Genomic DNA, 20,669 nt, shown 5'->3' with positions numbered 1-20,669 from the left:
GTAGATCCTGTTTGAATGCTAGTAGTTTCTTTAGTAGAGGAGGACGAACTCTGAAATTTTCCTTTTAGTTTAGATGAAATTTTGTTCACCGTAGATTTTTCATTTTCTTTAAGAGGCTCTGAAATAGCTTTGGCACACTTGTTTGTAATTTCTGCCTTCTTGACTAAGGCGACTACATCAGCTAATGCTGCCTCACCATGTACCCAAAGACGTTCTTGAACGTGCTCATTGTTAACAAACATTATAATTTGGTCCCGTATCAGTTCTTCTTCAAGTAGGCCAAATCTACATGTTAAGGCCAATTTTTTTTAAATCAGACTTAAAATCCTCAACAGATTCTTGTTTTTCTTGTTTCCTTCCGAAACATTTGTGTCGATTAATGGCTATGCACACTGAAGTAGAATAATAAATATCAAGATCTTCTAAGGCATGAATAAACACATTCGAATCATCTGCAGCATGTGTTTTTTTGTTCATAGAGTTGTACACTATCAAGCCTTGAGGACCAAGAGAGTGAAGTAATAACTTTTTCTTTCTTGCCTGTGTTAATTCCTCTTCACCATCCTCAAGCGCGTCTATATAATTTAAAAAATACTCTTTCCACTCCTGCCATTTAATTGGAGGATCTCCTTTAGAAGTCAGAAAGGATTGTGGAGGGGTTAAAGAAAATGTTTGCGCAGCACACATTGTGCATATTTAATGCAAGAATTAATATAGCTTATATGACAACAATATTTCACTAAATATTAATAGAATTATACAAATGAAATATTTATGACTCCTTACATATATAGGAAGATGTACTTATAACCATTTGTAATGTTATCCAGCAATTTATAGATGGTGTGCCTATCACCGTGACGACAGGCTAATGAAGTGAATAAATTATTCCGTGTTAAACGTGTAACTGAAAAGGTGTGCTTAACACCATTAATGGTATGGTGTGCCTATCACTGAAGATAGGCTGATGAATAATTATTCTTGACTTACAATAAGGTCGTGCCTGTCACCGTAAACGACAGGCAAATATATTTTGAAAAAAAATATATATATTATATGGAACAGTACCTTCCGTAGCAATTCCTCGATGCGACAGTTCCTTAAAATGTGCCCGATAATGAAATCCAATATGGCGGCACGTACAACGTCGTCGTGCAAATGCGCGAGTTCAAGGTTCGCGTACAGTGCACATGTACGTCATCACTGTAAGGAAGACGTCTCGCGTGTGGAACAGCAAGCAGCTACCGCGTTCAAGCCCACGCGGATACCAGGTACGTTGAGAGAATGTCCGGCTGTCTTCAAATAATGCAGCCTAATTCAATACAACACATCCAGTATTAAATTGATTCGCTGTGTTGGCCATAAAAGTTAATTCATGTACTCACATTCCTTTGTTTCTCGGATTCCCTTTTTAATTTCCATTCGATTTACTTGAGTGAATTTGTTTTCTGTCGATTCCTTGTTGACTCGACGTGGATGATAAAGTTGATAGATATTTTCCTCAAATCGTCGCCAACTTTGTTATGTAAGAATCACCAGGAATATTGTAGTTGATCATGAATTTATTAAGTAATCAGGATAACGGCCAACACAGCATTCACAACGCGCACAGCTGTACTCGGCTAGAAGTCTCCAACTGATCATTGATGACACCTGGGGATTCCACGTGTCATCAATGATGTAATTCGTGGAATCCTAACATGCAAATAAGAATAGTAATAAAAGAAAGACACAACAGTAGCCTCGCAGCTTATAGACTGTTTGCCTATTCTAGTTCCTATTGAAGTACTTAATATAGCCCTATCTCACATCAAATACAGTTGTTACTTTCTACAGTTTTGTATCCTCAGATTGCATGCTAACTCTAAAAGCCTCCTATGTTTCTCAAAAACTGCATGAAAAACTCCCCTTACCCTTTCCTTTGAATGACTGTCTCCTTACTTTTCATGATCTGCATGCCTCCTCTCTCTGAGCACAGCCTCCTTTAAGTCACAGGCATGTTTGCCTTAAACTGTAGTAATGTATTGCTGCAAATTTCACTTCAAGATTACCCAAAAATGTTCTCCTTTTTTTAAATCATTAGCAAGAGGCTTGAAGCACACCCTATTTTTAACATAATACTTTTGTCTCAATGATTTTGTTCAAATTTAGCATGCATGCTCATGTTGTGCCCCGTTCCAAAGGCACAAAGGTATATTTGTTCAAAAAGATATGACACGCTGGGTGTGAATCATTTGGAGTAGCACAGCATTATGCACATTTATGATCCAAGTTATCCACGTACTCAGAAGTAATCCAGTTAGTCCATTCAATTTATACGGTTTCTCCCAACACTTTCATCTATTATAAAAACATTATATAAAAAACAAAATTCTGAATCGTCAGATCAATACATGTTATATTAATAGATGAGACATAAGAGATTTGGGGCCAGATGTACGACCCTATTTAGCAGTCGCAAACGGGAAATCGGCTCATTTGCGACTGCTAAAAAGGTTTGTGGTATGTACAAACCCTATTTAGCGAGTTGGTAACCTACTACCGACTCACAAAATAGAGTTTGCGAGTCGCTATTAGGAAGGGGTGTGCCGAAGGGATCCCTTCCTAATAGCGAGTAGCACAGGTATGTACGATTATTTTGCGACTGCAAATGCGGTCGTAAAACAATCGCAGTTACCACCTACTTCAAGTAGGTGGTAAGCCAGTCGCAAACAGGAAGGGGTTCCTGTTGGACCCCATCCCCTTTGTGAATGTATGCAAAAATATTTTTTTATGAGCAGGCAGTGGCACCACGGACTACTGCCTGCCCTTTAAAAAATGAAGAGAAAACTTTTCATCTTTTTCTTTTAAATGCATCCCGTTTTCCTTTAAGGAAAAGCAAACACAAACATGGGGGTCTGCTGTCCCCAGCAGACCACCATCTCTGTGATATGTGAGATTCCAAAGGGGTCACAAATTGTAATCTACCTCATGGTCTTTAGCGACTCCATTATGAATCAAAAATAGTGTCTGGGACACTTGTTCATTCCATTTTGAGAGACACAAAACGTCTCAATTGGTGACTCGCAAAATAGAATGGTAGTACATCTGGCCCCAAGTGTTGTTAGGTTACAGGTATGACTTTAAAAAAAGGAGTTCAAAAAGATATGACACGCTGGGTGCGAATCATTTGGAGTGGCACAGCATTATGCACATTTATGACAAAGTTATCCACGTACTCAGAAGTAATCCAGTTAGTCCATTCAATTTATTTGAATTTATCAACATTTGTCCGTCACATCAAAGGTACAAGATTTCACTATTTCATCCTTTTATTTGCTCAGGAAATGTATTTTGTTATTGTAGAAACCCCTGAGGAAGGTCGAAATGACCGAAATGCATTGGGTGATTGCAATTATTAACGGTGGATTCAAGTTCACTAACCTGCCTGTGATTAGGCCCGGATGGGCAATTCCTGAGCAAATAAAAGGATGAAATAGTGAAATCTTGTACCTTTGATGTGACGGACAAATGTTGATAAATACAAATAAATTGAATGGACTAACTGGATTACTTCTGAGTACGTGGATAACTTTGTCATAAATGTGCATAATGCTGTGCTACTCCAAATGATTCGCACCCAGCGTGTCATATCTTTTTGAACTCCTTTTTTTAAAGTCATACCTGTAACCTAACAACACTTGGGGCCAGATGTACTACCATTCTATTTTGCGAGTCACCAATTGAGACGTTTTGTGTCTCTCAAAATGGAATGAACAAGTGTCCCAGACACTATTTTTGATTCATAATGGAGTCGCTAAAGACCATGAGGTAGATTACAATTTGTGACCCCTTTGGAATCTCACATATCACAGAGATGGTGGTCTGCTGGGGACAGCAGACCCCCATGTTTGTGTTTGCTTTTCCTTAAAGGAAAACGGGATGCATTTAAAAGAAAAAGATGAAAAGTTTTCTCTTCATTTTTTAAAGGGCAGGCAGTAGTCCGTGGTGCCACTGCCTGCTCATAAAAAAATATTTTTGCATACATTCACAAAGGGGATGGGGTCCAACAGGAACCCCTTCCTGTTTGCGACTGGCTTACCACCTACTTGAAGTAGGTGGTAACTGCGATTGTTTTACGACCGCATTTGCAGTCGCAAAATAATTGTACATACCTGTGCTACTCGCTATTAGGAAGGGATCCCTTCGGCACACCCCTTCCTAATAGCGACTCGCAAACTCTATTTTGTGAGTCGGTAGTAGGTTACCAACTCGCTAAATAGGGTTTGTACATACCACAAACCTTTTTAGCAGTCGCAAATGAGCCGATTTCCCGTTTGCGACTGCTAAATAGGGTCGTACATCTGGCCCCAAATCTCTTATGTCTCATCTATTAATATAACATGTATTGATCTGACGATTCAGAATTTTGTTTTTTATATAATGTTTTTATAATAGATGAAAGTGTTGGGAGAAACCGTATTATTAAGCCTGAAGATGGTGGTTAGATCAGCTTATACCACCGAAACGCATCTCTACATTTTAGCACCTAATCGAATTGGTTCCCATTTATAAAATAACAGCAACATACTATGAAGTATTGAACCTGTAATGATCATTGGTTTGGTGCTTTGTGTGTCTTGAATTTTTTACTTTATTATCAACTGCGTTCTACCCTTTTTTTTAATTTGTTTTTTGATTTGATTTTTTAAATGTTATTAGGATTATTCTACAGATGTTATGCTAATAATTGCCTTATGTCTATAGTATTTTTATCCTTTTTATTTAAACAAAGGATCCAATGAATAAAACACTTTTATTTTAACTTTTGGCTTCTGTTATACTTGTTGGTGATTTTTGAATATGTATGAATATGTATTGTATCCAGGAAGGTATGCTTTTAGACAACATCAAGGGAATTTATTTCTGACTTAGTGTCATCTATTAATCCCACCAAACATTTCCAAGAGCTCTCCTACTCCCCACTCAAAACTCCTATCAATTTCATCCACCACAAAGAATATGGGGTACGTGCAAGGAATGGGTTTGTTGAGGGCATATGACTAGTCCTAATAAACACTAGATAAGCCACAAACCTTTGACTCTGGAGCAGCGTGCTGCCTGGCGCAAAGCAGTTCAGTGCCTTGTTGGGAGTAGTAAGTACTATATAAATGTAATCATAACACATTCCAATATAAGAGAGGTCTGTTAACGCTAGCACTCTAATAATGCCGGGTTTGTAAATGCGTCAGCACTCTCAGTACACTTGGGTTTTGATTATGCCGGAGCAATTACCATGGGAGGGCTCTGCGTATGCAAGAGAACTGTCAATAGCAAGGCTCTGAATTCGTACTATGTTACATACTATGCCCGTGTATGTTCCATAGCATGTTCCATTATATGCCTATCCTACATTTCTTACATTTGTTTCCCATTAAGAGCCTCTGTTTTGGGACTCGTCCATAGATCAGGCACAGCAAGCAGATACGCTGCACACCTTTACTTTGCCTTTGCAGACTGGTGTTGGTTGTATATCAGAATCTCAAGCACAAACATATATTAGCCAGCATATCAAAATGTCATGAAGGGAAGTCTATCTGGATGAGTACAGATTGTCTAAATTAACTCCACATCTACCTTGTATTTTGAAGATATACATGTAGCCACGGTGTATATGTGAGGTAAAAAATCATACATCTATACATAATTATATATACTTTCCTTCATGGTATTTTTGCAATTAATATTCCGGCTTTGATATTGTTTGTAGCGCAATATTTAAAACTCAGTATTCTGGTGGAGTACCAAATTGGTGCTTGCTGCTCATTGGCTAAACAGCTATCTGTGGATTTTGGAACACAAACAATCCCATTCCATCTTCTCCATTTCGCAGAATTGTGTGATCTTGTGCAAATTGCTTCATCTCTTTGCACAGTTCCGTTATCTGCCACCATTTTGAGTCCTTATCCCTTATATTGTACACTGAATCAATAACTTGACAGTTAAACTCCACACAAAAATTAACTCATCCATTATTACCCGTCAACATTTTAGGCTCTTTTTTAACACAGGTAAATTTGGTTGTATATATTAGTTTATGACTGTTAGGCCTGTCAGCCTTAGAGTGGTCTTGCCCCAAACTTTTTGCCTTCCTCCTCTATTTTTCTGATCTCGTTTTTGACCGGCCTTAGAATTATGGGTGGGGGGAATTTTGGACACTGTGCGTTAGTTTTTAACATAGAGTTCTGGCCAAATTTCACCAATCGCCGCGTGGTGGAATTTTCGACCTGCAAGGCTCCAGAATAAGCGACTTGGCAAATGAGATTTGGCATCCCCTTGTGTGATTTTCTAATGCGGGCGGTTGCTGGCTTCATGAGCAGTCGTGGTCAGAGGACCGCCATTGGAGTAGATTTGCTGCCGCTTGAGTAGATTTTTTACACTAGTGGCAGCAAAATCAATTTGAATTGCCACACGCTCTTGAGCAACGAATGGCGCCATTTGCACTGATGTTCAGGTCTGCTCAGGCTGCCTGTGCCAAATTCCAGTGCAAGCTGCATATTTTCTGCCCTTTGACAGAATTCTTTGGAATCTCACAGAGTTTTTTTGTAACTTTGTGGAATTCCTTGGAGTGCAACTCCACGAATTCCATCCACTCCTACTTACCACTCCTAACTAGTGCTAAAGTGCATGTGCTTACTCCATAAAACATGGTAACATTAGCTTATTGCCAATTGAAATGTTTAATTTACCTGTAAGTCCCTGGTAAAGTGGCACTATGTGTACCCAGGGCCGGTAAGTTAACTGCTGCTAGTTGGTCTGCAGCCATGGTTGTGCCACCCACTTAAGTAGTCCTTTAAACGTGTCTCAGGTGTGCCATTGCAGTCTGTGAGTGGAGTTTTAAACTGTCATTTCAACCTGGCAAAATAAACCTTTTCTCAGGGCCAATCATTCCTTTTTAATACAGATGCCACCACAAGGGTAGGCCCTGGACAACCCAGAGGGCAGGATGTATTGTGTTTAAAAAGTAGGACATGCACTTTTGAGTTTTATATGTCTTGATAGTGAAAAGCTCTTAAATTTGTTTTTCAGTACTGCAAGATCTGCCTCCTCCATAGTATACGATTAGAGTTAGCTTATTACATTTAATAATCTGTAACTTCCAAATGGGAACAGATATACAGTTTATGTTTGATGTCTTTGGAATTGTATTTATAAATCTTTTATGGTGAAGTTGGATTTTTGGTTACAAAGTTGGCATTTTCCTGCCATTGACTGACTTCAATATGAACTACAACATGCTGACCTTTCACAAGGAGCACATCCACACACAAAGTAGTCCCCTTCAGTTCTGGGTATACTTTTTCAAAGACCAGAAAACACTATTGCCTTTGGCCATTGTTTTTGTTTTAGAGAAAATGAGGACCTGTAAGCTTCCTGAGCAAAAATATTTTGCAAAAACCTTGACAAAACAAAGCAAGAATTTGACACCCATGCCCTTGCCCTTTAACCTTCGCTACAATGTGTGCTGTTTCTACTTCTACCTCAGCAGTATGTTTCTCAAGCTCGGCTGTTTGCTCTGTCAAAGCAAGAATGATGCTAGTGATTTCATATATCGACTATCATGTCTTTTGATTTCCAGGGTTGACCTCCATGTAGTGTGCTTGTATCTCATCTCTGTGCGCTTCAGTCAGCAGAAAAATAGCACTAAGTGAGGATACCTCCATCTCCTCTTTAAGTTTCAACTCACAAAATTCCCAGCTCCTTCAAAAGGAGACAGTCCATGATTAGACAATCATTAATTTTTGTCTCTTAGTGTCAGTGTGTTAGGAGCATTGGTGCTAGTGAGAGTGATTGAAACTGTACTGTTATCGCTTCCTTCATGTCTGCCCTGTATCTCTTTAACTGCATTCTGTGATATCAACTTCCAGTATTGATTGAAATATTTTTTTTCAGTCCTATGTTCCTTGGCCACCTCACATGTTTGTAAGTTTTATTGACAATTTTTCAATGGTTTTTAGCTTTGGGTCAGGCTCCAGGTATCTCTCAGATTATTTTAGCTCCAAGTGTTTTCTCAGAGCTAGAAACCATTTTCTTCATGTTGGTGTCTTCTACTTTTGAACCCTCCGCGTGGGCCAGGAAATCAAAGGGGGGTGATTCAATGTCTCACTAGTTCCACATTTATTTATCTGAAGATGTTTAGAGGGGTCTGGCTCAGCACAATTGTTGAAATCCTCATTGCTCATGCTCTCCCCTTTCTCTTTTCTTTGATAGGTGCCATTGGTGTGCCTGCTAGTCTGTGCTTTGCAGCTTAAAGCAGTTATTAATCCAGCCTCATCACCACCATCTGTTAGAACTTCCCCCAAAGTCAATGAACCTTTCTAATTCTTAAAGCAACCTGTTCAATTTGTGGTTTCACAATTTAGTGCTAATTTCACCAAATCAGCAGAGGCCAGTGATACAATTTTGTTTTCACTTGTGTCTGGAGAATTTGCTTCACTAGTAACAATGTTGCAGTTCAGGTTCCCCTCTGTTTCGCCAAGGCCGCTACTGCTATCCGGAGCCTCAGCTTGCACATCCAGGTTTATCTGAAGTTAAATCCTGCAATGTCAGTGGTGGAGCAGGTGAAGAGACGAACAGCTCTAGGGCCCTTGTGGACTCTTCAGTCTGGTTCAATACATCTGTTGAGATGCTGGGAACAAGGCACAAGTAAGCTAGGACTGGCCAACCAATTTTGGAAGGCTGGCCTATTTTCTCAGCATCTGTGCTTTTGTGGTTACTCATAATCCCCTAGAGGAGTACACTGTCAAACAGCTGTTGGCAGTCTCCTTGCTTCCTATTGGTCCCCCTTGGTGTGACCATAACAATGCAGATTAGAACCACAGAATGAAAATAGGCAAGATATACTTCATTCGATAGTTGATGGTCAAGTAGCATGATTTTGCTTAGTAACATTTAGATGAGTGAGTAATATAGACCAGAAGGTTGACAAGCAGTGTCAACATTGTGTAGGGTGGAGGAAAATAGATTGGGAAGTAGCCTGGTGGCTTTCAGCTAGCTCCCATTTTTAGGTCGAAGCCTACCAGACAATGCATCTGTCTGCGTTTGTTAAAGACATCTTTTGGACTTTCTGAAAGTTGACCTTGGAATACATTCCACCCATTGATTACCATGGGCTTTGTGGTTTGTAACTCACATTTTCTGGTTTTCTATTTGCTGCTTTTCTTTGCTTTAGGCTCTAAAGGTTCACTCAGTCCCTCCCATTGCCAAAACCATGTTTACAGTCTTCTTCCACAAACTCGCTTTCAGTAAACAGGTCTTTAAATCTTGTTCTCATCTTGTCACATTTGCAGTACCTTCAAAGACAGAGGTCAAATATCAGGATCTGTTGTCCAGGGAGCTGGTATTACTCTTCTTTCAATTACTTCAAAGTGAGAGGATTTTTGTGACAATTCTTCTGGATGCTCATGTGAGACAGAAAGGCTGTAGGATGTTATTTTTTTTTGCTGGCTATTTGAGGTGTGCTGTACGACGTAATTTTGTTTTCTACCACAAAACAAAATGTAAATGTCCGTAAATGAACAGTGCAGCCATTTCAGACTATAGAAAGCACAAATTAAGCGAATTTTGGGGTAATTCTGAAGTTTAGTGAAAACAAGTATTTTAATCTGACCAAAGCAAGTCAATACACTAGGTGATGACATTTCCACACATTACCGTTTGTGCGCTGCATACTTTTTTTGGAGTAAAACTGTATATCTGTGCAAATGTAATGGTCATTTCAATTGAAGACGTTTTGCCTGTAATGGCAGAGTGCTACCACACGATGCATACTCCACTTTAACCCCCTCCACTCTAATCAGCACCACTCCATGACACTGCACTCTACTCTACAACACTCCACTCTATGCCACTCCACTCTGTGTCACTGCACTCTACTCTGCACCATTCTGTTGTGTACCCATTCCCCAGCCCAGGAAACAATACACAGAGACAGGTATGTGTGCAGAGATGATATTTTATTCAACTGTCAGATGCCCACTGGCCCACGTCCCACAATGTCTGTGCCCCAAGTATATGTGTCCATTTCCTGCCTCGCCCCTTCCTAATCAGAAGCAGAGTCTAGAGCAGTGACCAGTGTGTGCCTGGTCCTAATGCCCTGCCAAATCCCATCACTGTGACATCTCCCCCCTTTGTTAACAAAATAAACACATTTCCTATGGAATAGGAAAGAGAGAGAAAAGAAGAAAAATAGAGAATGAAATCATAAAGGAGAGAAAAAGAGGGAGGCACAATGGATGATACCAACGACAGCTACGCAGGCTGCAAATTTCACATCTAGGACGGGTAGAGTGGCTGCTTCTGATGTGAATGACAAGTGGAGTACTATGGGGAAATGAGAGTACTCTTTAATCATGACTAGTAGGTATCCCCCAGTGCCTAATTGCCCATTGAAGTCCGTGGTTAGTGTCGACCACACAGCCTCAGGAAGGTCAGACGTATGTAACTGCTCCAGCTTGGATGGCCTCCCTGTGATCTGACTGAGATGACAATTCATGTTCAGGTCCTCCAGTAAATGGGCAAGGCCTGGTAACCACACCTGTCCCTCAGCATTTTTTTGGCTGCCACCATTCCTTTGTGGCTTTCATGTGCTAAGCTGACTTCATGCCGGTGAAAAGTCTGAGGTATGACCGTGAAGAAGTATCCCTCGCTCCATTCTGGACAGTTCTTCCTGCACGTGTTTGAATGGAAGTATTTCTACTCTCTTGACCCCTTCATAGACCGGGCTGTTGTTTTTCATGTGTCTCCACCTTTGTTGCCTTGTGATGTTTTTCACTGCTGCCAGGGTGTCATCATTCATTGTTTCTGGTGTTAGTTCTTCCATAGTAATCTAAGTTGGAGTGTTTTGCTAAACCAAAGGGGATGATGGATGGAGTGTTTGAACATTGCAAACACTCACCCTCAGTCAACTGATCTGGGTTTAATCCATCATCATTCTTTAGCTCACTCCGCCACCCCAGTTCAGACATGGCCATATGCAAATCAGTCTGCCTCATGGGGACAGTACAGCCCGAACTGCCAAGCCGTGTCTTCACTGGACCGGAAACAAGCATCCTGGGACCGGTTGCGGGTTCATAACCCTCATCAGCCAGGCTATCTTGAATCCAGTGGCAAAGTGAGCAAGGGACCCACGTCTGGGCATACCCTGTCAACTTAGGCCGAGCACAGCAAAACCAAAGGGGATGATGGACGGAGTGTTTGAACATTGCAAACACTCGCCCCCAGTCAACTGATCTGGGTTTAATCGATCATCATTCTTTAGCTCTCTCCGCCACCCCAGTTCAGACATGGCCATATGCAAATCAGTCTGACCCTGTACCTCATGGGAACAGTCCAGGCCGAACTGCCAAGCCGTGTCTTCCCTGGACCGGAAACAAGCCTCCTGGGACTGGTTTCGGATTCATAACCCTCATCAGCCAGGCTATCTTGAATCCAGTGGCAAAGTGAGCAAGGGACCCACGTCTGGGCATACCCTGCCAACTTAGGGCGAACAAAGCAAAACAAAGGGGATGATGGACGGAGTGTTTGAACATTGCAAACACTCACCCCCAGTCAACTGATCTGGGTTTAATCCATCATCATTCTTTAGCTCACTCCGCCACCCCAGTTCAGACATGGCCATATGTAAATCAGTCTGACCCTGTGCCTTATGGGAACAGTCCAGACCGAACTGCCAGGTATGCCCAGACATGGGTCCTGGGCTCACTGTGCCACTGGAATCAAGCTGTCCTGGCTGAAGAGGGGTGAAACCAGTCCTAGGATGCTTGTTTCCGGTCCAGGGAGGACCTGGCTTGACAGTTCGGGCTGGACTGTTCCCATGAGGCACAGGCTCAAGACTGATTTGCATATGGCCAGGTCTTAACTGGGGTAGCATGGTGAGTAAAAGAATGATGGATTTAACCCAGACCTCTTGACTGGGGTGAATGTTTTGATTTGTTCTGCATTACGTCCATCAGTTGTGTGTCTTTTGCTTTCTCGCCCTAAGTGCGGTATGCCCAGACGTGGGTCCTGGGCTCACTGTGCCACTGGAATCAAGCTATCCTGGCTGAAGAGGAGTGAAATCCCGAAACCGTTCCTAGGATGCTTCTTTCTGGTCCAGGGAGGACCTGGCTTGGCAGTTCAGGCTGGACTGTTCCCATGAGGCACAGGGTCAAGACTGATTTGCATATGGCCAGGTCTAAACTGAGGTGGCATAGTGAGCAAATGAATGAAGGATTTAACCCAGATATCTTTACTGGAGTGAATGTTTTGATTTGTTCTACATTCCATCCATCAATTGTGTGCCTTTTGGTTTCTCACCCTAAGTGTGCCAGGTATGCCCAGATGTGGGTCCTGGGCTCACTGTGCCACTGGAATCAAGCTATCCTGGCTGAAGATGGGTGAAACCCCGAAACCGGTCCTAGGATGCTTGTTTCCGGTCCAGGGAGGACCTGTCTTGGCAGTTCGGGCTGGACTCTTTCCCATGAGGCACAGGGTCAAAACTGATTTGCATATGGCCAGGTCTAAACTGGGGTGGTATGGTGAGCAAAAGAATGATGGATTTAACCCAGATCTCTTGACTGGGGTGAATGTTTTGATTTGTTCTGCATTCCGTCCATCAATTGTGTGTGTTTTGCTGAAGCATAAAATTGAGGCATTCTTCAGCCATGCAATGGGTCTGTTTTGTACTCGGCAGAGGGTGTCTCGACATGTAATGAGCAGGCTTGTGTTCCTTCCCTGGTTTGTGGACAATTTTGAAGTCATAACCCATCAACCATATCTCACAATGCATGGTGGAATGTTTGCAGTTGTCTTGCCTTATACTGTAACCTGTGCCTGGTCTGTCACAAGTGTAAATGGCTTTCAATAAATGAACATGTGGTGATGCTCACATGCCCACACCAAGGCTAGGCTCTCTTTTTTGGTTGAGAGTACGCCCTTTCTACTTCCGGCAGGCTCCTGCTTGTGTATGCTACAATGCACCTTGGTGAGTCACGCCCAGGCTGGTGTTTGGCTAGGATAGCCCCCAATCCCACCTGGCTAGCATCCACTGTGAGTTTAGGGCATATGGAAATGTCTAAGTGGGCGAAGTGATCCACTGCTTTGACAGCATGCCGAATGTCCGCAAATGCCTTTTTGCACTTTGAGCTCCAGATGAACGTTTGTCCTTGTTTGGCGAGTTCTCAAAGGGGCATGCTTACTGTGGAGAATGATCGTACTTCTGCAACATCCACTGGGGCCTGTGTTTTGTGCAGTGTTTCGACCTTGCTTGGATCAGGCTTCCGAGAGAAGATGTGTCCAAAGAAGATGAGGTCCTCCTTCCCCAGCTCACATTTGTCTTCATTCAGTGTTAGCAAAACCAAAGGAAATGATGGACGGAGTGTTGAACATTGCAAGCAATCACCCCCAGTCAACTGATCTGGGTTTAATCCATCACCGTTCTTTAGCCCACTCTGCCACCCCAGTTCAGACATGGCCATATACAAATCAGTCTGACCCTGTGCCTCATGGGAACAGTCCAGCCCGAACTGCCAAGCCATGTCTTCCCTTGACCGGAAACAAGCTTCCTGGGACCGGTTTCTGGCATTTCAGCCTGTCTTCAGCCAGGCTTGCTTGAATCCAGTGGCAAAGTGAGCAAGGGACTCACGTCTGAGCATACCCTGCCAACTTATGGCGAACAAAGCAAAAACCAAAGGAAATGATGGACAGAGTGTTGAACATTGCAAGCAATCACCCCCAGTCAACTGATCTGGGTTTAATCCATCACGGTTCTTTAGCCCACTCTGCCACCCCAGTTCAGACATGGCCATATGCAAATCAGTCTGACCCTGTGCCTCATGGGAACAGTCCCGCCCGAACTGCCAAGCCACGTCTTCCCTGGACCGGAAACAAGCTTCCTAGGACCGGTTTCTGGCATTTCAGCCATCTAGGCAGAGTGGGCTAAAGAACGGTGATGGATTAAACCCAGATCAGTTGACTGGGGGTGAGTGCTTGCAATGTTCAACACTCCGTCCATCATTCCCTTTGGTTTTTGCTTTGTTCGCCATAAGTTGGCAGGGTATGCTCAGACGTGAGTCCCTTGCTCACTTTGCCACTGGATTCAAGCAAGCCTGGCTGAAGACGGCTGAAATGCCAGAAACCGCTCCTAGGAAGCTTGTTTCCGGTCCAGGGAAGACATGGCTTGGCAGTTCGGGCTGGACTGTTCCCATGAGGCACAGGGTCAGACTGATTTGCATATGGCCATGTCTGAACTGGGGTGGCGTAGTGGGCAAAAGAACGGTGATGGATTAAACCCAGATCAGTTGACTGGGGGTGAGTGCTTGCAATGTTTAACACTCCGTCCATCATTTTACTTTGGTTTTTGTTTTGTTCGCCATAAGTTGGCAGGGTATGCTCAGACGTTAGTCCCTTGCTCACTTTGCCACTGGATTCAAGCAAGCCTGGCTGAAGACGGCTGAAATGCCAGAAACCGGTCCTAGGAAGCTTGTTTCCGGTCCAGGGAAGGCATGGCTTGGCAGTTCGGGCTGGACTGTTCCCATGAGGCACAGGGTCAGACTGATTTGTATATGGCCATGTCTGAACTGGGGTGGCAGAGTGGGCTAAAGAACGGTGATGGATTAAACCCAGATCAGTTGACTGGGGGGTGAGTGCTTGCAATGTTCAACACTCCGTCCATCATTTCCTTTGGTTTTTGCTTCATTCAGTGTTAGTCCAGCTTTCTCGAGCTGACTGCATACATCCCGTAGGGCCTTGTTGTGCACTTCATTTATGCAACCAAACACCAGAATGGCGTAGCTGCAAATTAAGTAGTTCTGTATGGGCCTTATCACTCTCCCCGCCCTTTCTTGAAATAGCTCATAAAATATAACGTGACTTCATAGTATCTAATTCCTCAAGCCTTTCAAAATCCAGCCCAACTTTCTAAAACAGCATAGTCATAATTAATCAAGGCGCACTTCAACCCTTTTAACATTTGCTGAATTAATCTGAGCGTCTACAATCCTGGTCATAGCAGCTTGCAAAGCTTGATTCTTATTTTTCACTGTTGAAAAACACACTACTGACTGATAATAACCTGAGCGTTTCGTAATCAGAAACATAAATGGTTTTCCCTCTGGTAGGAATTGCGCTCAAGGAACGAGAGGCAGTTCTTCATGTGCTGTCTCGTGGTGAGTTGCAACAGCTGCAAACTATCATATGTCACCAACTTGACACGTAGCAGTCAGAGCTGACGAACCCAGCCCTAGGACTGCCCACTGCAGAAAAGTTGTTCGAAGGATATAGAAAAGTTTTAAGGTTCTGAACGTCATCTATGTTCATTATTTCCTAGGTATCAGCGATGCTTAATTTCTAAATACAATATTGCAAAGCCTATTGTACGAAAGGGTTTTTTTCCAATCTGTATCTTATGGGCCATGTTTCCTATTTGCAGGATCAGTATAATTATGTAAATCTCCAAATTGTATAGCAGAATAAGGCATCAGAAATATTGTCAACTGAAGATCCTTTGACATTAAAATCGTGTTCTAAATTTTAGTAAACAATATATTTACCCATTAGAGTTAATAATAGAAAATCTGCACTCAGGGGGACGATATTTTTGTATTCAATATTTAGGACACAATATGTATGTTAGGCAACATTTGTATATATAATATTCTCACACACAACTCTCACAAGTTTTGTAAAACCTCTTATGTTTGCCGCCCAGTAACATAAACAGAGTAGGTAAGACTTAAACTGGAGACTGCCACTTAAGACAAGTAATACGAGCTGCCAGAATACCAAATATGAAAGCTTGATTGCTGTTGGGGAGAGCTGAGGAACTTGAAAATTGTCTTTGGCAAGCAGCAAATCTTTCACTGAACTATGGTCACTGCGAAAACTGAATTTTAGGTGGCATGCATGACTTATAAATGTCCTTATGGGGATGGAAAGGTTCACCTCTAAGACAAGATCAAACGATAAGTGACCACGTATACTATATGGTCCTATAATTAAGGTACTCCAGGTGGTACCACTTTTACATTAGCCCCAGTGGATAAATAAAGCTCCTGAGTCTCCAGCCTGCAGCTTTGGAATGAGCTGCCTAGAAGCCTGAGGACAGAGACATGCCTCTCAGGTTTCAAGGGATTTCAAGGTTGTTCACAGTATGGATAACAACTGCAACATTTCCTTCAGACTGAATATTTAGATGTAGTATTTTACAACTGTAAAACAAAAGTCACACACATACAAGATATAAACATGACATGGTATTTTCATAGTTCTATTTATGACCATGTTTTATACTTTGGTGGTGTGTTATCAGATTTTCGTTTCACATGCCAATTTGTTTGAATCACCGTTACCTTGTGTAACCACTAAAGTTGTTATGTAGAATTAGGCTCTCTTTGTGCCTCTTTTGACAGGCATTTATCCTTGTTTCATAAGCAGGGCCTTACGAAAATGTGAAGAAAAGGCTGGAAAGACGCATCCTGCAACTCTTCTGTGTCGCAAGTTCATCTTCAGATCAATTGCCAGAAATTGCTATTATTGAAGAGCCCAGGAGATTAGTCTCAGGTAAGTCTGATATTTTTCCGCTTAAAAATGCAACGACTTTTATCAGCACTTTTGATTCATTGAACCTACCAAAGGGTGCACTGTCATTTCCAAGGAGTTAAAGTAGGCAGGGGCTGTATGCCACACCTCTTGCCGTCTCACAATATTCAGATTATGAACATTCAGCGAGCAAACCATAGTAGTGTGAGGGGAGTCCCCTTTCATGCTGGTTTACATTATTTCGTATATGTATAACATATGGATTGCAATTGAGGTATTTAGTGTTCATCTATGATGCCACAGGAAGGTCACAGTGTTTATGTGTGAGCCTCTTGACGACCTAGGAGGTTTATACACACACACACACACCATGTGCATGATAAGTGTTTTTCAGATTTAATATGCACAACCCCGAAATGTAGGGGTTTTTTGCCAGATCAAATTGGATTCCACTGTAAAGGACAATATTGAATTGGGAGGAAAATAAATACATATGTTGATAAATGAATACGGCGTAAAAGGGAAATCACAACTTTTCATATTTTATAAAAATCTAGAAAGAAAAAATAGAGTAAGCATTTTATTGAATGTATTTATATTTGAGTCCATGGCCGTTATTTTTCACCACAATGGATGCAGAAAGAAGGCCTTTTTGATTAATTCACAGCAGCTTCCTGAAAAGTCGTCATTTATGCATAATAATTGAGCAGCAGTCACCCACGGTTAGTAGGGCAGGACATAACTCGTGATATTACGCAAATTACGTGAGACGAGCACTTCTGCATTTAGTGCTATTTCTCAGGGCTAAAATGTCCCCTTGCATCCAAAATGTATGCGAAAACGCATTTTGCGCAAAAAAAATAGCGATAAATGCAACAGAACACAAATAGCGTGGGCAGCCACTCATACTCGCTAAATGTGCTTTTGGGGTAGGATTTTCCCTAAAGTACTGCCGGCATTACGTGCATTATCTATATATCTATCTATCTATCTATCTATCTATCTATCTATCTATCTATCTATCTATCTATCTATCTATCTATCTATCTATCTATCTATCTATCTATCTATCTATCTATCTATCTTTAGATAGATAGATAGATTCAATGCAGAAAACAAAGGTTACACCTTAGTTATAGTTAGGAAAACTTTATTTATTCTTGCTAAACTTAAACTACACAAAGATTATAAAGTCTAAAGTTATACCTTAAATTCACACGTCATGCACCACCTCTACATTACTATAACTTTAGTCATACTTTCTATGCAAACCAAACGTAAACTACACAAATATTTGAAATTCTAAAGTTAAACTTATACCTTAAATTTATAATTTACGCACTACCGTCAAATTATTATAATTTGCGCACCTCCATACACAGTGCATTAAATTCGGTAGCCACACTACATTAACTTCTCCATGCACTTGTTATACCTTTTCATATTACATCACGTATACCATCTGAAGTGATAGTATTCATAGGAACACATGATATTGCAAATCACATAATTTATGAGAACATGGTCCATGGTAGAGTGGTGAGTTAAAGGTAATGTAGTGTAGTACTGTAGTGTAGTACTGTTGTGCAGACTGCAATAGCGGAGTAGAGTGGAGTAGTATCTTGTAGCATGCAGTATAGTAAGGTGCAGTGGAGCAGCATAGAGGGAGTTGTGTTGAGTGTCATAGAGTATTGGACAGTGGCATAGAGTAAAGTACAGTGCTGTAGAGTACTGTAGACTCCTATTGACAGAAATACATTGTTGTACAGTGGAGTGGTATAGAGTGGAGTATAGTGTGCTAGAGTAGCGGGGGTCAGACTGTCGTTGAATGGAGTACAGTGTCGTTGAGTGGAGTGGTGTGGAGTGGAGTTGGGTAGAGTGGAGTTGCGCATACTGCAATAGCGTACAGTGGAGTGCCGTATCGTGAAATAGCGTACAGTGTAGTGGCATACGCTGGAGTAGCATAGAGTGGAATAGTGTAGGTTAGAGTGGGGTAGAATGGGGTTACGTACAGTGGTATAGCGTAGAGTAGAGTGACTTACAGTGGAGTGGCATACTGGGAAATGGCTTAAAGTGGAGAGATATACAGTGGAATAGCATACAGAACAGTAGCATGCACTGAAATAGCGTACAGTGGAGTAGCATAGAGTGGAGTTGCATACAGTGGAGTGGCAGAGATTGGAGGGACATAGAATGAAGTGGTGTAGACTGGAATAGCATGCAGTAGAGTGGCATCGAGTGGAGATGTATACAGTGGAGTGGCGTAGAGCAGAGTGGTGCACAGTTGAGTAGCGTACAGTGCAGTGGGAAAGAGCTGAGTGGCCCAGAATCAAATAGCTTAGAGTAGTGTGGAGTGGGGTAGCCTAGAGTAGCATAGACTAGAGTGGGATACAGTGGAATAGTGTATAGTGGAGTGGCATAGAGTGGATTGGGGTACACTGGAGTGGCATAGACTGGAGTGGTGTACAATGGAGGGGCATAGAGTGGAAAAGAGTACAGTGGAGTGATGTAGAGTGGAGCGGCATTGAGTGGAATGGCTTACGTGTATTTGCACAGAGTGGAGTGTCATAGAGGGGAGTGGGGTAGAGTGGAGGGCATACAGTGTAGTTCGGTGGAGTGTAGTTGCAGACAGTGGGATAGCATTGAGTGGAGTGGTGTAGCGTGGAGTGGCATAGAGTGCAATATCATATAGTAGGGCGGCATACACTGGAGTGGCATGGAGTGCAGTGGCACAGAGTGGAATAGCAAAGTATGGAGTGGTGTAGTTTGGAGCTGTGTACAGTAAAGTAGCATAGAGTGCAGTAGTGTGGAGTGGAGTGGAGTGGCATACAGTGAATTGGATTAGACTGGAGTGGTGTAGAGTGGAGTCGCGAACAATGGAATGGAGTACAGTGGATTGGCATATAGTGGAGTAGCACAGAGTGGAGTGGCATAGAGTGGAATAGCGTAGAGTAGAGTGGCGTACAGTGGAATAACATAGAGTGTAGTGGCGTAGCCAGGAATGGCATAGAGTGGAGTGGCATACAATAGGATAGTGTAAAGTGGAGTGGTGTAGAGTGAAGTGGAGTAGAGTGGCATACAATGGATTAGTGTCATGTGGAGTGGCATATAGTGGAGTGTCATACACTGGATTGGTTACAGTGGAATAGTGTACATTCGAGTGGGGTCGAGTGGAATGGCATAGAGTGGAGTGGCGTACAGTAGAGTGGCATGGAATGGAGTAGTGTAGAGTAGAGTCGAGTGAGGTTCAGTGCAGTGGCGTACAGTGGAATAGCTTTGTGTAGAGTTGCATACAGTGGAGTGACGTACAGTGGAATAGCGTACACTGGGGTGGGGTAGAGTGAAGTGGCATAGAGGGAAGTGGAGTAGCATGGAGTGAGGTGGCATAGAGTGGAGTGAGGTACAGTGTAGTGGCATACAGTGGAATCTCATAGACTGGAGTGGAGTGGCATACAGTGGTGTGGTGGAGAGCGGAATAACATGCAGTAGAGCAGAGTACAGTGGAGTGGCATTCAGTGGAATACCTTAGAGTGGAGCGGGGTTGATTGTAGACCAGAATGTGGTGTACAGTGTAATAGTGTACAGTGAAGTGGCATAAAGTGGAATAGCATAGAGTGTAGTGGCGTAGCGGGGTGTGCCGTATAGTGGAGTGGCATACAGTGAAGTTGGCTACAGTGGCGTGGTGGAGAGTGGAGTGGGGTAGAGTGTAATAGCATACACCGGAGCAGCGTAGAGTGGAGAGATGTAGAGTGAAATGGCATATAGTAGATTGAGTTAGAGTGTGGTGGCATACAGTGAAATATCATAGAGTGGAGTGGCGTAGAGTGGAGTTGTCTGGAAGGGAATAGCGTAAAGTGGAGTTGTGTAGGATGGAATGGGGTAGAGTGGAGTGGTCTACAGTGGAGTAGCATACAGTGAAATATCGTAGAGTCGACAGTGGCGGCTCCTCGACGATTTGGCATTGCAGCGCGCGCAATGTAATTTGTTTTATTTATTTATTTAATTACTCAACTCCGTTGGGCCGTATTCTGGAGTTTACTACTCCCAGCCTGCCCCTCCCCCACCCCACCCATCGCCCCACAGCACTCCCTTGAGGAGCCGCAACTGAGAGT

At 42.6% G+C, this 20,669-nt stretch overlaps 1 protein-coding gene across 2 annotated transcripts in view; it reads left to right on the top strand.

Annotated features, from left to right (window-relative positions):
• LOC146798948 (tumor necrosis factor alpha-induced protein 2-like) overlaps positions 1–20,669 on the top strand; it is a 204,617-nt gene that overhangs the window by 66,481 nt on the left and 117,467 nt on the right. Inside the window, exon 2 of one of the 2 annotated variants that reach the window (XM_085626313.1) lies at positions 16,453–16,578. In XM_085626313.1, the coding sequence (XP_085482439.1) occupies positions 16,453–16,578 (126 nt within the window). Of the gene's footprint in view, positions 1–16,449; positions 16,579–20,669 lie in introns of both variants that reach the window. The other variant, XM_085626312.1, reaches the window with a different exon arrangement.

The sequence above is a fragment of the Triturus cristatus genome, chromosome 9 (assembly GCF_964204655.1).
Source record: "Triturus cristatus chromosome 9, aTriCri1.1, whole genome shotgun sequence".
Lineage (NCBI taxonomy): Eukaryota > Metazoa > Chordata > Amphibia > Caudata > Salamandridae > Triturus > Triturus cristatus.
Note: the sequence above shows the minus strand (reverse complement) of the source record. Positions and strands in the feature narration are given on the sequence as shown.